Here is a 17084-nt window from a genome sequence, read left to right as displayed (position 1 = left end):
TAATGTGTGTACCCCACTTTGAATAAGAAGGATCTAGGAGATGCATGGAGAGTGAGTAGTCTGAAAGGCCCCAGAATTGAGAGCTACATTCATGCTGACTTTTCAGCAGCTGAAAAGTCAGATAATTAAGATGTTATCCATTATCACAGAGGATAAAGGTCCGGTTCATTTAACGTGGAATCCTCATTTGCTTTCAATGATGCAAGTATTGTAACCTCTTTTACTCTGTACAAATGACCATTAATTACATGAAGAATGAAACTGGCAAGGGGCATGTTTCCCAATGTTCTTTTTTCAATTTAGCACCTGAGTAGTAAAGCAGACAGAGTGTTGTCAATCACCTGCCATCCTCTGGGCAGGGGACAGCATCACAGCCCTTTTCCTACATCTCTCTACTGGTTCTAAAGTGCCATAAAGAGAAGACTGCAGGAGTTTGGGTAGATTTATACATTGCTATCATAGAAATTATAGAATTGTTCCAGAAAATACCCTTTTTAAGTATCTAAAATCTTGAATGGAGGAATTATAAGGCTTAAGGAATAAAATGCAACAAATCTATGAACTTGAGAGAGAGAAACATTGTTAGGACTGGTCAGTTGAAGTTTAGAGAAAGCAGGAAGATTTGGGAAGGACAGATCAAATAATTGTCATAATTGTCTCTAATTGTTCCATGTTCCTATGGAAATAGTGCAATTCTGTTAGAGACTCATTTGATATGGGGCAGACATGAGCATTATCGAGCTTCCTATTTTCTTTTCTTTTTTTTTTGAGATGGAGTTTCGCTCTTATTGCCCAGGCTAGAGTGCAGTGGTGTGACCTCGGATCACTGCAACCTCTGCCTCCCAGGTTCAAGCGATTCTTCTGATTACAGGTGCCTGCCACCATGCCTGGCTAATTTTTTGTATTTTTAGTAGAGACGGGTTTCACCATGTTGGCCAGGCTGGTCTCAAACTTCTGACCTCAGGTGATCCACCCGCCTCGGCCTCCCTAAGCGCTGGGATTACAGGCCTGAGCCACCACGCCTGGCTGAGCTTCCTATTTTCATCACAAATTGCTGATCATACACATTCTTGGCCATCAGTGACTTGAAACTGACTGGCATTCATTGACCATATTCTTATCTCAGATCTTCCTATTAAAACAATAATTCAGTGAGTAGTTTGTGAATAAATTAAGAAGTGATGGAAATTAGAATTGTTATTTCTGGAGATGGAGTATTGATTGGGAGCCTTCTGGGGAAATATTCTGTAACTTGATCTAAGTAGTGGTAATATAAGTATATAAATTTGTAAAAATTCTTTGAGTTTGCACTTAAGATTTGTACCTTGTATATTATGCTTCAATTAAAATATTTTTTAAAATTAGTTACTTGGCATATTTTTCTTTTATCTAAACTTCCCTTTTCTTTTAAAAAACATTTTAGCAAAATTAAACTATTTCCAGAAGCTTCAAAAGGTCAATGCAACCAACTTCCAGGACCTGGCTGCAGAGTTTGGAGGCGAATCATTCACTTCAACATTCCAAACTCAATCACCACCGTCTTTCTACAGGGTGAGCCTGGGGAAGGGGATGGGATTGTTTGGTTTGGTTTTCACTCTCATAGCAGACAGCTGACAGGGTATCTTTGCAGCACTACCCTGCAGCTAGCTAAACCATTGTCAGCTCTTTGGAGGGCAGTACTGTCCACGTAATCATGCCCTTGAGTTAACCTTGTTTCTACTCTTTCTTTTCTGTTGTCGTCTAGTCCAGTCTCACTATGAACCAATTTTCTTTTATATTTTATTCAGGCTGGGGACCCCATTCTTACTTACTTCCCCAAGTGGTCTGTAATAAGCTTGCTGAGACAACCTGCAGGAGTTGGAGCTGCGGGACTCTGTGCTGAAAGCAATCCTGCAGGTGAATCCGGAGCAAAAGTACCAACCTTTCATTCAGTTTAAAACAGGCTTTCTCATGTACCACTCTGTTAACTATTTGTGTTTAAGGTTTCCTAGAGAGTAAAAGCACAACTTGCACTCGTTTTTTCAAGAACCTGGCTAGTAGCTGTACCTTGGATTCAGCCCTCAATGCTGCCTCTTACTATAACTTCACAATCTTAAAGGTAGGCGTCCTTTCTCTCCCTACACTGTCACTACAATGAAGTTGAAGCGAACACGCTTCTCACTGTTGTGGGTTGTGGAAAGAGCATTGAACTAGAAGTCAGAATCCCCAGGAGCCATGTAAAAGACAGAGGGCCTGGAAACCATATCTGAAGACAAATGCAATAACTGGGGATATATATCCAGGATAAGAGATCATCACCCTTCTCACTAATGGGATCGGCTTGCGAGGGTGGAAGGGGGAAAACACCTATTTCACCAAACTTCTTGCTTTTGCTATTCAGTAGAGCTCTGTCAGAGTAGACAGGCTTCACAGTCTATACCCTCCTGTCTGGCTCCACTTCCTGGCATTTTAGTGTAAAGAAGAGTCAGGTGGAATAGAGGAAGTAAATCATTCTAATATTTTGACTTCTGCCTTCCCCCTAAAAAAACCAAAGTCTATTGTTAGTAGTGTGAAACCATAAGCTCCTGGTGATTTTTGGTAAGGTAGATGCACACTCATGTCCCTGCTGTTCTCCTAGGTTCCAAGAGGCATGACTGATCCACAGAATATGGAGGTATGATGCTGTTGTACCAGGAAAAAGGAAAAAGAATATTTGGCTCCTCTGCATCTGAGGCAATTTTAGTCTAAGTTGTACTATTGAAAGATAAATGTAAGCGTGATATAGCAAACAATTAAGTAGATCTAAAATGGTGCTTTTGCAAGTACGTTCTATACAATTAATAGCCTCATATGAAACCAGGATCCATAAAGTGTTAGATAGGTTTGTAAACATTGGGTTAAATAAACTATATTTAGGGTGGGCTTCTTAATTTTTTTTAGAGACAGGGTCTTGCTCTGTCACCCAGGCTGAAGTGCAGTGGCACGGTCACGGTTCACTGCAGCCTAAACCTCCTGGGCTCAGCTAATCCTTCTACCTCAGCCTCCCAAGTAGCTGGGACTATAGACATGTGCCACCACACCCAGCTAATGTTTTACTATTTTGTAGAGATGGGGATCTCGCTGTGTTGTCCGGACTGGTCTTGAACTGCTGGCCTCAAACAATTCTCCTGACTTGGCTTCCCAAAGTATTGGGATTACAGGCATGAGCCATCTCACCCCACCTGGAGTCTTTAATTTGCTAGAGGGCCTTATTAATCTTTAAGGGGAATACTGAATATAGTATTTCTCACAATTATTTGACTATGGAACCCTTGTTTTATATTTAATAGAACTAGTGTTCTGAGAAATAAGTTTTAAGAAGTGCTGGTTTAGAAAGACTTTTGAATTTAAGTTGTTGGCTGGTGATGGAAGAAGAGAGAAAGAGGGTGGTCAAGGGGAAGGAAAAATACTTACCTTAGCATGATATCTATTAATAGATACAAGACAAAATACCGCCTTCAGTTTTAGTTAACTGTTTGTTTCTTTTCATTGCTAGTTCCAGGTTCCTGTAATACTTACCTCACAGGCTAATGCTCCTCTGTTGGCTGGAAACACTTGTCAGAATGTAGTTTCCCAGGTAGGGATACTGACCTCAGATTCTGGACTGATGTATGTTGATCAACACTGCCAGAGGTGCCTCATCTTCCATTAAGTGTCAGACTGACCCCACTGAATTTTGTCTGCATTCTCTAACAATGTTGGGAATGCAAACTTGTTGCATTGGTAGATTCTTGGTTGTAATCCTTGTTAAAAGTAGCATACTGTGAATTTCAACAATTCCCAACAATTTTGAAATTAAACTTGTCAATAATTGAGCCCGTTATCCTCCCTACCACGTTTCAGTTATTTCCATCACCACATCCTCCAGTATTTCAGGTCCAGGACATTAAAATTATTTCTGACACCTCTTCCGTTGCCCGCCTGCAGTCTGTTACTGATTCTTACTGACTGACCACATCTTCTCTTGACACAGTCAGTATCATCTGAAAGTCTGAAGTAGATTAATCAACTTCTGTTCCTCTCTTCTCTAAACAATCTAAGCTAAAAAAGTAAGAATTTTCTTAAGGCATCTTCTTAAAGACTATGCTCAGAAATTAAGGTTACTTTCAATTGTTGTATCCCCAGCAACTATCTTTATTAATTCTGAAATATTGTGAGAGTCAAGTAAATCAGATTTCTGTTTCATGCTCACCTCTGCCTGTTTCTGCTTGCCTTCCTCTGCCCATAATCAACTTATTTTTTCTACCCTTTCAATTCCTACCATAAACTCACCTACCCATAAACCCTTTTAAAGGGCTCTATCCAGTTTCTTTTTCATATACAAATATAATATGAAATCATCTTTATCTTTCATAGTATTTGTGTTTGGCATTTTTAACATTACTGTTTCAGTCTACTTCATTTAGTTATAAAAACACCCTTGAAGACAGAAAATTTTCTGTCCTGAACATATTTGGCCCAATAACTATTTTTTATTAATTGATTCTTTTTTCATTTCAGGTCACCTATGAGATAGAGACCAATGGGACTTTTGGAATCCAGAAGGTTTCTGTCAGTTTGGGACAAACCAACCTGACTGTTGAGCCAGGCGCTTCCTTACAGCAACACTTCATCCTTCATTTCAGGGTTAGGGCCCTTTTCTCATAGGGGATTTAGAGGGGAAGAAATATCGGGTTAGAAATAGTTCCTTTGCTTTTCTAATACATGTGAAATAGAATAAGAATATGAAGGCCTAGTTCATTCTGTCAATTGAGGCCTCAACATTTAATATTCCATAGTTTTACTACAAGTTGTAGTTATTCTACAAGTGTTTACTCATTAACATTTTCTCCAGTTCTCTATCTGGCCCCCAACAAAGCAGGACTTCAATCTCAAATCAAAACTTTTTTTATAGTCATTTTGAATCATAAATTCAGCCAACACCTACAAAAATTCTTTAACTAGCTTTTCTCATATTTCTGGGCAGTCAGCATTTTATTCATTTCCCACTTAATCTGAGTGTTCAGTCTTAATCACCGCCATTTGGCTTTCTGCTACTTCTTTCCTCTTTTTGAACCCAGCATAGATTTTCTCAACTCTACCCTCAGGTGATCAACCAACTGCTGTGTCTCTCAGAACTCATCTCTGGAACATCTATAGTTAATTAAAATATGTATTTTTAAAATTACATTTAAAATCTTCAGATTTTAACCAGGCTGTGTTATTAATTGCTAAATTGCTAGTAATTTTTGAGAAACAGGGTTAAGGGATCCTTAGTAGATTCTTGGTTGTAATCCTTGGTAAAAGCAGCATATTGTGAATTTCAATATTCAGATCATGAAGGATTTATTTTAGTGAGTTAAGAAAAGTGAAAGAAGCAAAATGCTACACTGTGGAAAGAAGCCAGAGCGTTCAGTGTAGCTCACTTATTGCATTGCGTTGCCTTAAGGAAGGGTATGGTGAAGCCAAGCAGTGGGAGGTGGGAAAGCATGCTTACCTCCATAATTGACTTCTCTTCACTCTTTCTGCAGGCTTTTCAACAGAGCACAGCTGCTTCTATCACCAGTCCTAGAAGTGGGAATCCTGGCTATATAGTTGGGAAGCCACTCTTGGCTCTGACTGGTGATGTAAGTTATTCAGTATCCTTTTTAGAGCTGGGTGGCCTGTTGCAACCTAATAAGAAAAGTGGCAAAGGCTTTCAAACTTATGTTAGACTAGCCAAAGGTGAGAAATTTTTTGTTCGTTTTAATGAGGTACTTATATACTAATATATGGTTAATCATTTTTGGAATCGTAGTTGTCTCTCTGTGATTTTTTGAGAAAAAAACAAATTTGTGACTTGCACATTATGATAGTAATACAAAATAAATAGCATTAAGGGAGAATGAGAACATACATTTTACAATGCTGCCTCCTTTTTTTTTCTGTTATGATGTCCTTGATCATCACTTTTCCACTTTGGATGACCCTCTTACGGAGCCAGGGTAATGGAAGTTGCTCTGTTAACAGACATGAGGTACAGTTTGGAGTGAATGCAATATCTGGATGCAAGCTCAGGTAGTTCTTTGCTTCCACATCATTTCCTGCAATTTCACTGGGAATATGTAGGGAATATGCTGATATGGTAACTTTTATATTTTTAATGACTTCGGAAGATGCTAAATCAGGAAGTGTTTTACTCTAGATAGTGTTAATATTGCTAAGAGTTTTCTGGCAGTCGTTAATACCTACTAAGGATTATACCCTCTGGTCTATTTTATAATATTTCCAATGTTTGGTTTAATATACAGTACTAATATGGGTATATTATTATGTTAGCGTCGGACTTCGGCCTCCATGGTGTTTAATTACAGGTTGAAGAAGGCAGACTGCAGCTACTTGCAGCAGGAGATTTATCAGACTCTTCATGGAAGGCCCAGACCGCAGCATGTTGCCATCTTTGGTAATGCTGACCCAGCCCAGAAAGGAGGGTGGACCAGGATCCTCAACAGGCACTGCAACATTTCAGTAAGGAGAGAAATACGCTTTCTGTTGAAGACTCATTTTTACCCCTTTGTAAATCATGGATAGTAAGATTAAAACCAGCCTTGTCTCCATAGATAATGCGTTTGTCATAGAAGGAAGAGTATAAGAAATCATGCCCACTCAAAGCCCCCCTTTTTTTTTTTTTTTTTTTTGAGATGGAGTCTCACTCTGTTGCCCTGGCTAGAGTGCAGTTGCGTGACCTCAGTTCACTGCAACCTCCACCTCCTGGGTCCAAGGGATTCTCCTGCCTCACTCAGCCTCCCCAGTAGCTGGGACTACCAGGCGCCTGCCACCACACCTGGCTGATTTTTGTATTTTTAGTAGAGACGAGGTTTCAACATATTGGGCAGGCTGATCTTGAACTCCTGACCTTGTGATCCACCTGCCTTGGCCTCCCAAAGTGCTGGGATTACAGGCGTGGGCCACCGTGCCTGGCCTTTTTTTGTTTGTTTGTTTTTTGTTTTTTTAAAGACAGGATCTTGCTCTATTACCTAGGCTGGAGTGCAGTGGCATGATCATGGCTCATTGCAGTCTCAATTTTCTGGGCTCAAGCGATCCTCCCACCTCAGTCCCTCGAGTAGCTGGGACCGCACGCATATGCCACCATGCCTAGATAATTTTTTGATTTTTTTGTAGAGACAAGGTCCCACTATGTTGTTCAGACTGGTCTCAAACTCCTGGGCTCAAGTGATCCTCCTGCTTGGCCTCCCAAAGTGCTCGGATTACAGGCATAAGCCACTGTTCCCAGCCTGAAGTAATTTCAGGTTAGGTTTAAAATACCTAATGTATTTTCCTTACTTAGAAAAAAATTTGAAGGCAGATAATCTACAGATTTCTGTTGTTCAAAAATCTCATCATGTATTTCAAATATTTTATATTCTTGAATATTTGGTCAGCACAGACTTTCCTGAGGTTAAAATTGTGCTCTTTCTGTTGTAATTATAAAAATTTATATTTTTACAATCATTTGCATGAAAATGCATTATCTGGTTAAAAATCAAAACCATATAGAATGATATGCCTTTCTGCATCTTGCAATTAATCCTCCTGGAGTACTGCATTAGGTATACCATGTTTCTATTCTAGAAACTTTCGAGGTTCTCTGATGGCTTCCAAACAGACTACTTGGATGCACTTCATAATCTAACCCTTAGGTATCATCTTCTTTGACTTTACACTGCTCCTGTGTTCAAGTCCTTTACTTTAGCCACATGATCTGCTCAAGCCAGTTACTCAGTAACTTATCTAAATTAATCAATGAAGCCAAGTGCCGTGGCTCACACCTGTAATCCCAGCACTTTGGAAGGCTGAGGCAGGCAGATCACTTGAGTTCAGGAGTTCGAGACCAGACTGACCAACATGGTGAAACCCTGTCTCTACTAAAAATACAAAAATTAGCCAGATGTAGTGGCAGGCATCTCAGCTACTGGGGAGGCTGAGGCAGGAGAATCGCTTGAATCCAGGAGGCAGAGGTTGCAGTGAACTGAAATCACACTACTGTACTCCAGCCTGGGCAACAGAGCGAGACTCCATCTCAAAAAAAAAAAAAAAGATCGAAGGTCAGGCGTGGTGGCTTACGCCTGTAATCCCAGCACTTTGGAAGGCCGAGGCGGGTGAATCACAACGTGAGGAGTTCAAGACCAGCCTGGCCAACATGGTGAAATCTTGTCTGTACTAAAAATACAAAAAAAAAAAATTAGATGTAGTGGTGGATGCCTGTAATCCCAGCTACTCGGGAGGCTGAGGCAGGAGAATCGCTTGAACTTGGGAGGCAGAGGTTGCAGTGAGCCGAGACTGCGCCCCTGCACTCCAGCTGGGCGACAGTGTGAGACTTTGTCTAAAAAAAAAAAAAAAGGATCAGGAATAATAACATAGTCTTATTGTGAACTTTTGTGTTTTTCCACTAAGCTACATTGCCTTCCTTATTACTGAATAATGCTTGAGAAACAACGGCTTAATGCATGGTGATTGACTATAGGCAACCATCAGGCAATTCAAGCAGATGCTTCTTTACCCTTCTGCAGGCTATCATCTGTACTTCCTGCTGTCTCATACCAGTTTCCCTGGAGATCCAGGTATTGTGGGCATATGTAGGTCTCCTGTCTAACCCACAAGCTCATGTATCAGGAGTTCGATTCCTATACCAGTGCCAGTCCATACGGGTAAGTCATGGCTCATAAAGGACCACTAAGCCTTGCAAAGCCTAGATTGTTTTATCAGCCATTTGTTAACCAAATCATTTTTTACCTTCCAAGAGTCAATTTATGTTAGCAACCAATGTTTGTTTAAAGTGAGCTGACATAATTAATTGTCAAGTCTATGCGCCCTGCCTGATTACTGAAATTAACGTGTTGTCATGAATACAGCTTATATCCTTTTTTAAAAAAAAAATCTGACCCCAGATTATAGTACAGGTTAATTTTTTTTCAGTAATCCCACCATTATTACTATTCTGATTGATTCAACCACAGAAAACACCTTCCATAATTGTTCAGTCTGTCAGCCACACAGTTATATGAGTCCCTGAGTCTGTTGATTGTGATTAAAGTTACCGCTGTGACTAGTTTATAGTCACCAGTTCTTAATTGTATCTGCCCCATTAAATGAACACTTTTAATCTGTAGCAAACATATACCTATTGTTTATTATGTGCCTTAGGAGAGCTTTAGCATCTGCCTTGGTGTTTGAACCAATCCTTAGCTATAGAAGTTTAAAAACACGGTATTTTCATTTTACTTAGAAATGACTAGGTCCTAGTGAAATTATTCACATATAAACTGGCATGCCAATTTAGTAACTTATAATGAAAATCAAACAGATTTAAATTCTTACCTTGCACTGTACTTACATCCCAGAAATGAAGTAAACTTGAGACTACATTTAGGTCAGAAGTAAAATACCTTTGAGTCTCCCTCACAACAGGGTTGGGCAAGTTACTTCTCTTTACCTAGAAATGGGGTCAACACTCAGGTTACCAGAAACTGTATTAATGAGAACATTCAATTACATTTTTTAGTTCCTGTGTTGTTTGGAAAGATACCCACAGGACCATTACACCTGTAATCCCAGCACTTTGAGAAGCTGAGGTGGGCAGATCACTTGAGGTCAGGAGTTTGACACCAGCTTGGCCAACATGGTGAAACCCCATCTCTACTAAAAACACAAAAATTTGCCGGGCATGGTGACGCATGCCTGTAGTCCCAGCTACTTTGGAGGCTGAGTCACGAGAATTGCTTGAACCCAGGAGGCGGAGGTTGCAGTGAGTCGAGATCACGCCACTGCACTCCAGCCTGGGTGACAGAGCTAGACTCCATCTTAAAAATAAAAAAAATAAAAATAAATAAATAAAAGATTTGAACAGATACTTCACAAATGGAGATAAATAATTGATCAATAAACATGGAAAGGTATTCAACATCATTAATCATTAGAGATATGCAAATTAAAACCGTGCACTACTACTTCATGCCCACAAGAATGGCTAAAACAAAAAAGACTGACAATCATGTTCCAAGAACGTAGAATAACTGGAATTCTCATACATTGCTAGTAGAAATGAAAATTGGTCTAAACTTTTACAAATGCATCTTCCGTATGAATCCACAATTTTACTCCTAGGTGTTTACCCAAGAAACATTAAAACATATGCCCCAAAAAAGGCTTGTGCAAGAAAGTTTATAACAGCCCTATTCATACTCACTCAAAACTGGAAACAACCCGAATATCCATCTTGAGGAGAATGGGCAAATTACAATACATTCACACAATGGAATACTACTTAGCAGTAAAACAGAATGAATTACTGATACACAAAACAACATAGATGAATGTCAGAAACATTTATCTTTAGGGAAAGAAGCCAGACACACACACACACACACACACACACACACAAATAATAATAATAATTAATCTTTAATGATAAAAGTCAGAAAGTGGCTACTTCTGGGAAAGGGACACGAAGGACCTCTGAAATGATGGACAAAGTCCAGACCTTGCTTTGGGTATTGGCTATAAAGCATATATAATTGGCAAAACTCATTGAACTAAATACTTAAGATGTATATATTTTATTGTTTATAAATTGTACCTCAATAAAAATATTAAAACCAAACAAAAAGACATTTAAGAAAACATGAGAGGCCGGGCACAGTGTCTCACACCTGTAATCCCAGCACTTTGGGAGGCTGAGGCGGGCAGATCACTGAGGTCGGGAGTTTGAGACCAGCCTCCCGGTGAAACCCTGCCTCTACTAAAAAAAAATACAAAAATTAGCTGGGCAAGGTGGCACATGCCTGAGTCTGTAATATATGTGTCTGATAAAGTTCTTGTATATGTAAAATAAGGAACACTTACAGCTCATTAATAAGTTATACACTTGTACCAAAGATGAATTTGTTATAATTGATAGTCTGAATGCAGCTACAAAAACACACCTAAAAGATAGTATCCACAACTTTTTCTTGAATAATTTTTATTTGTACCGATTTTACATAGGGTATTAACATATAATGGTTTAAAAATTGTGATCATACAGATGTAATATATTGGGTGTACTTCTTATTACCAAAGCCTAACGTAACCTAATCCAAGCTCTTCATGCTGTTACAAAGTAAATCTTATTTTGGTACAAAGGATTTTATTGTACTGTAGATTGAATTGAAGCAAATAACCACCTGAACTTTACAAAGTGTTAAAACAAATTGCTGGTGGTAATTTCTTAAGTAAACATCATGAAATATTATAGCTTAAAGTAGAAATAAAGTAAGTCAACCATACAAAACAGAACTGGACCCACAGTAAATGAAATGTATTGACTGGGCTATGTATCTTTTGTCTGTCTTGATAAAAGAAATGAGGTGACCAGATTTTGAGGGAGTTATTTTTCCCCAATGCTCTTCCTGTTGCACACACTAAATAAACAGTGAATTGTCTAATTTTGCATATCTATAACTTTTAAAACACAAATGGGAAAACTTTAGACTTGAGAATCAAAATAAAACACACTGAATATACTCAAAGAACCTTGTTCTTCATGTGATACTAAAATTCAAAATCTAAAACGGATCAATAGGCTGGTGCAGTGGCTCACACCTGTAATCTCAGCACTTTGGGAGACTGAGGTGGGAGGACCACTTGAGCCTAGGAATTCAAGACCAGCCCAGGCAACATAGTGAGACCCTATCTGTACAAAACATCAAAAAATTAGCTGGGCCCAGTGGCATGCACCTGTAGTCCTAGCTACTGGGGAGGCAGAGGTGGGAGGATTGCTTGATTCTAAGAGGTTGAGGGTGCAGTAAGCCATGTTTGTACCACTGCACTCCAGCTTGAGTGACAGAGTGAGACCCTGTCTCAAAAAATAAAATAGGCCAGGCGTGATGGCTCGTACTTGTAATCCCAGCATTTTGGGAGGCCGAGGTGGGTGGATTGCCTGAGTCCAGGAATTTGAGACCAGCCTGGGTAACATGGCGAAACCCCATCTCTACTAAAAAAAAGAAAATACAAAAAATTAGCTGCACGAGGTGGCACATGCCTGAACCTCAGCTACTCGGGAGGCTGAGGTGGGAGAATCACCTGAGCCAGGAGAGGTCAGGGCTGGAGTGAGCCAAGATTGCACCACTGCACTCCAGCCTGGGCAATCGGAGTGAGACTCTGTCTTAATAAATAAATAAAAATAAAATAGGTCAGTAACATTTAGTATTACCTGGTTACCTAGTAAGTGCAATTTAAGCTTCTTTTAATTGGACTATCTACTAGGCTGCATTTACTCCAAACTTCTATACAATTATGGAAGCAATTTTAAAAATAAATGCAGAATAAGCATTTCATTTGAAATATTTGTTAATAAATACATTAATTAATTAAGCACAACCATTAAGATCCTAATTACCATGTGATGGGAAGGAAAAAGGATCAAATAGATCTGTAATTGCTAACTCTTAAATAGCTGTGACATACTTTCTACTTTGTGATTTGTTAATCTCTTAGTATGTTAGTTCCCTACCTCCAAAAAAATATCTCCACTCATTTGTTTAAAAAAAAATCTTTATTGAGTGCTTACTCTGTGCCAAGTACCATGCCTGGAACTAGGTATAGATAGGTGAAGCGGACAGACATCATCCATAGAAGGTGTGAGGTACTGCTGAGGTGATCAGTTCTAATCTGTGTAGAAATTCACCAGCAGATACTGAAGGCCTGAACTTGGGTGGGAGTTTGGAGGGCTTTGAGAAGTGACAGAATTCAGATTTAGAGATGCCACAGATAAGACTTGACTGTGTAGATGTGGAGGTTGAGGGGGAAGGAGTCAAGGATCCATGTGTTATTTTGATAAATTCATACACTATATGATGATCAAATTGGTATTTAGGATACCCATCACCTTGAACATTTGTCATTTCTTTGTGGTTGGGAACATTTAAAATCTCCTCTTCTAGCTATTTTGAAATACACAATATATTGTTATTAATATAGTCACCCTACTATGCCGTTGAACACTTAGTTATCCTTGACTTACCTGTTTCTGAGATAATGTATTGACTTTCTATTTTTGTAGGTCAGTTCAGCTCTGTTATTTTCCTCCGACCCTTCCCACCACTCTCCCAGTGTATTTGCATCAAATTATTAAATCAGTATTCAATGTTTCATCATGATGTTTATGTAAATATGCATGCTGCAGCAAGTATTCAATTTTCTGAAATTAATAATTACCTATTTCACTCTTAGTTTTCTTTAAACTAATAGCTAAGGCTTCTCACACTGTTCAACAGCTCTGTAAAATTTCTCTCAATGCAGTTTTTCAAACAGTTAAACGTGCCATATTATCTATCAGTTCCACATTTTCCTACATATTTTCTTCATGGAGACCCCCATAATCCCATAACCTGATGTAGTGTGGACTAGTTGCTGCCCTGCAGTTGTCAAGGGACTTTCTTGTACTGCCAACTAGGGTATTATTCTTAACTTGTTTAGTTTACTGATTCACTGTTTACTGGAACTACTTCTTCCTTTTTCTTGGTTTATTCTCTTGTGTTTATGGAGTTTGAGTCTAATAATTTTGGGGGGAAGATGCATGTAAAGTATTTTTTTTTCTTTAGTTCACATTGTCTGAAAATATCTTTATTCAATCATCATCATCATCATTATGCTTAAATGATCATTTGTTTAGATGTAACATTCTAGACTGAAAATTATTTTCTTTTCTTTTTTTTTTTTTTGAGACGGAGTCTCGCTCTGTCGCCCAGGCTGGAGTGCAGTGGCCGGATTCACTTACAATTTTGAAGGCATTCTTTCTTCTAGTTTCCAATATTGCTGTTCAGAGGCCATTTTAAGATCTTTTTATTCTTGATAGTCTGAAGTTTTCACAAGTTTATACCTTGAGTAGATCTTTTCTTCATTGATTATACCAAATTTTTTACTCTGAAACTCAGTTCTGAGAATTTTCTATTATTATTACATGATTAATAATTTCCTTCCCGCTCTTTTCTCCGATCTCTTTTTTTTTGGAACTCCTATTCATCTCTTAGGGTGTCGCTAGATTGAATCTCTATTTCTTTTTCTTTTCTCTTGTTGTCTATCTCCTTATCTTTTTGTTCTTCCTAAAAAAGATTCTCAACTTTATCTTTTAACCTTTTTACTGCATTTTTTATTTTGGCCATCAGATTTTTAATACCTAAGCTCTTCCTTATTCTGTTTCTTTTCATAATATCTTTTTTCATGTATCCCTGAAGATACTAACAACTTTGCATCTTCATCTTTCATTGTCTGTGTTTCCTCTGAGTTGTTTATTCTGTTCATTTGGTACGGTTTTCTCTTTATTGTGAGAAACTTTCCCCATGTTTGTCAATCTTCAACTCTCTATCCAAAATAAGAGTAAGCTGTTAAGCTGACTGAAAGCTCTGTGATTGTGGGTGACACTGACTGACTTGTGGCCTTCACTGTGGAGCAGTTATCCGTAAGCATTTTAGAGCTAAATTAGAGAAGGGATAATTCTCCATTTTTCGTTCCATGCCTCACTCTGACCTTCTCTATGCCCAATGTCCCTGAGTCCAGAATTTATCTGGCTTAAGTTGTTTAGTCTCTTGTTGAGGGGGAAAAGGAATAGTTGCCTGATTGCATTGAAGGGATATCATTTAGTAATGATTTTCCATCCATCCCTCACCCTTCCTCTGTTACCTCCTGTCACTGAGTCTTGAGAGTTCCACAGAGAAAATCTGCTTGTGTCTTGTCTCTGAAAACTTTCAGGCTTGGCCTTCTTTCCCTCTGTTAAACCTTGCTGCCATCTGCTTTCTGGTTTTGCATATTATGATGTCTCCCCATTCCAGTGAACATGGAGTTTTTGTATCTGTTTCTTGTTGGATTGGAATGGTTTGAAGATATAGAGGGAGAAGACACGTCTTTATGCTGCTGTCTTCAAATCTAGTAGTAGCTCTTAATGAGCACATATTCTGGGTGCCTCTGAAAGAACAACTCAGTTTGAACAATGTTTGTCATGTGGGGTTTCTCTGCCACTGAAACACCACTATAAAGATATTAATATATATACTTGAGCAGACATTGGCCTAAAGGTTGCCTTCTTGGGTTAATAGTTACCTTAGAGTTCAATTCTGGGTATGGGGTGACCTCAAGGCTACAGAAATTCCCTGATTTGGGAGTTCGAGGAGGCTAATGATACTCTTTTTCCCTGCCTAAGTTTGAAACCAATTAAAAGGAGTCAGATAAAGATAATCAGATATCAGTTTTATTACTAATTAACACTAGGTGGATATGATTTGGGTATATAGCAATGTTCAACACCACACTCTTCCATCATGAGACCACTATCCCAATTCCAACCACAGCTCCTTTGGGAATTCTCCTGGGACTGCTAGTGGGCAGTTTCAAATCTGCCCCCCTCCTAAAAGCTCTGAAATAAGTTAGAATAACACATTGATTCAATCAACTTCTAGATGACACTGAACCCATAGCTGAAAAATCATTCCCTATTCCATTTCCCATCCCAAAGTATTTCTCACCATTTCAGCCAGAATAGGTCACCAGGCATTTTGCAGTGGGTTTATATAACAATATTAACATGCTTCAGTAATGTCAGCTGTGAAGATTTGCTCCAAAAATTGAATATATGTCCTCTCCCCATTATAAAATTCCTGAAGGAAAACTAAAGTCCTAATACTAAATCCTTTTGTAAGTTTAAGTCAAAAGAAAGTTTATTACTTATTCATAGGGAATAAGTTCTTACCCATTTTCTTTCTCTGATTAGTCTCAGCCAGTCTTCAATGCCTGGCCGGAGTTAGGAATCCCTCGGCAGCTTCAGCCTGGGCTGGCCATCCTTGTAATGTATGTGGTTCTTTCAGTGCCTCAGAAGTTATATTAATCCTACGCCAAGTCCCTCATGAGCCTTACTATGTAAAAAAAAAAAAAAAAAAAAGGCCGGGCACGGTGGCTCACGCCTGTAATCTCAGCACTTTGGGAGGCTGAGGTGGGTGGATCACTAGGTCAGGAGATCGAGACCATCCTGGCTAATACGGTGAAATCCTGTCTCTACTAAAAATACAAAAAATTAGCCAAGGTGTGGTGGCAGGCGCCTGTAGTCCCAGCTACTCGGGAGGCTGAGGCAGGAGAATGGCGTGAACCTGGGAGGCAGAGTTTGCAGTGAGCCGAGATCGCGCCACTACACTCCAGCCTGGGCGACAGAGCAAGACTCCATCTCAAGGAAAAAAAAAAAAAAAAAAACTAAAGAATTAATTTGAATGCAAGATTAGCACGGGACTAACTCCAGACCCACTTAAAAACAAACTTTGGGAAGCTGAGGCAGGAGGATCACTTGAGGCCAGGTGTTTGAGATCAGCCTGGGCAACATAGCAAAATGAACATGGAAATTTTCCTGGGACTATAAACAGTTATTTTGTTAAACTTGAAGATTTTCTTCATTCACCCTCCTTCATTCTGATGCACATATTATGCATCTGGCTCTGAAATGAGTTAGAATAGCACATTGATTAAATCAACTTATAGACAACACTGACAACTGCCCCTACAAAAAAAATATAATAATAAAAATTAGCCAGGCCGGGAGCAGTGGCTCACACCTGTAATCCCAGCACTTTGGGAGGCTGAGCCAGGCGGATCACTTGAGGTCAGGAGTTCGAGACCAGCCCGGCCAACATGATGAAACCCTGTCTCTACTAAAAATACAAAAAAGTTAGCTAGGCATGGTGGTGGGTGCCTGTAATCCCAGCTACTCGGGAGGCTGAGGCATGAGAATCGCTTGAACCTGGGAGACAGAGGTTGCAGTGAGCCAAGATTGTGCCACTGCACTCCAGCCTGGGTGACAGAGTGAGACTCCATCTCAAAAAAAAAAAAAATTTTAGCCAGGTGTCGTTGTGCACTCCTATAGTCTTAGCTACTCAGGAGGCTGAGGCAGGAGGATCACTTGAGCCCAGGAGGTCAAGTCTGCAGTGAGCGATGATTGCACCACTCCACTCCAGTCTGAGTGACAGAGCAAGATCCTGTCTCTAAAAACAAACAAGTGGCAGTCCCTAGGAGAGTTATTCCAAGCAAAATTA

At 39.3% G+C, this 17084-nt stretch overlaps 1 protein-coding gene across 1 annotated transcript in view; it reads left to right on the top strand.

The window, feature by feature from the left end:
* TCTN3 (tectonic family member 3) overlaps positions 1–17084 on the top strand; it is a 156657-nt gene that overhangs the window by 137904 nt on the left and 1669 nt on the right. The window contains exons 5-14 of the mRNA XM_050802890.1: positions 1424–1551; positions 1788–1896; positions 1983–2098; positions 2618–2653; positions 3515–3595; positions 4519–4644; positions 5529–5636; positions 5960–6054; positions 6351–6504; positions 8547–8684. Coding sequence (XP_050658847.1) covers positions 1424–1551; positions 1788–1896; positions 1983–2098; positions 2618–2653; positions 3515–3595; positions 4519–4644; positions 5529–5636; positions 5960–6054; positions 6351–6504; positions 8547–8684 — 1091 coding nt within the window. The remainder of the gene's footprint in view (positions 1–1423; positions 1552–1787; positions 1897–1982; positions 2099–2617; positions 2654–3514; positions 3596–4518; positions 4645–5528; positions 5637–5959; positions 6055–6350; positions 6505–8546; positions 8685–17084) is intronic.

This window comes from Macaca thibetana, chromosome 9, assembly GCF_024542745.1.
Source record: "Macaca thibetana thibetana isolate TM-01 chromosome 9, ASM2454274v1, whole genome shotgun sequence".
NCBI lineage: Eukaryota > Metazoa > Chordata > Mammalia > Primates > Cercopithecidae > Macaca > Macaca thibetana.
The sequence above is the reverse complement of the archived record's forward strand: the minus strand, read 5'-3'. Positions and strand labels throughout refer to the sequence as shown.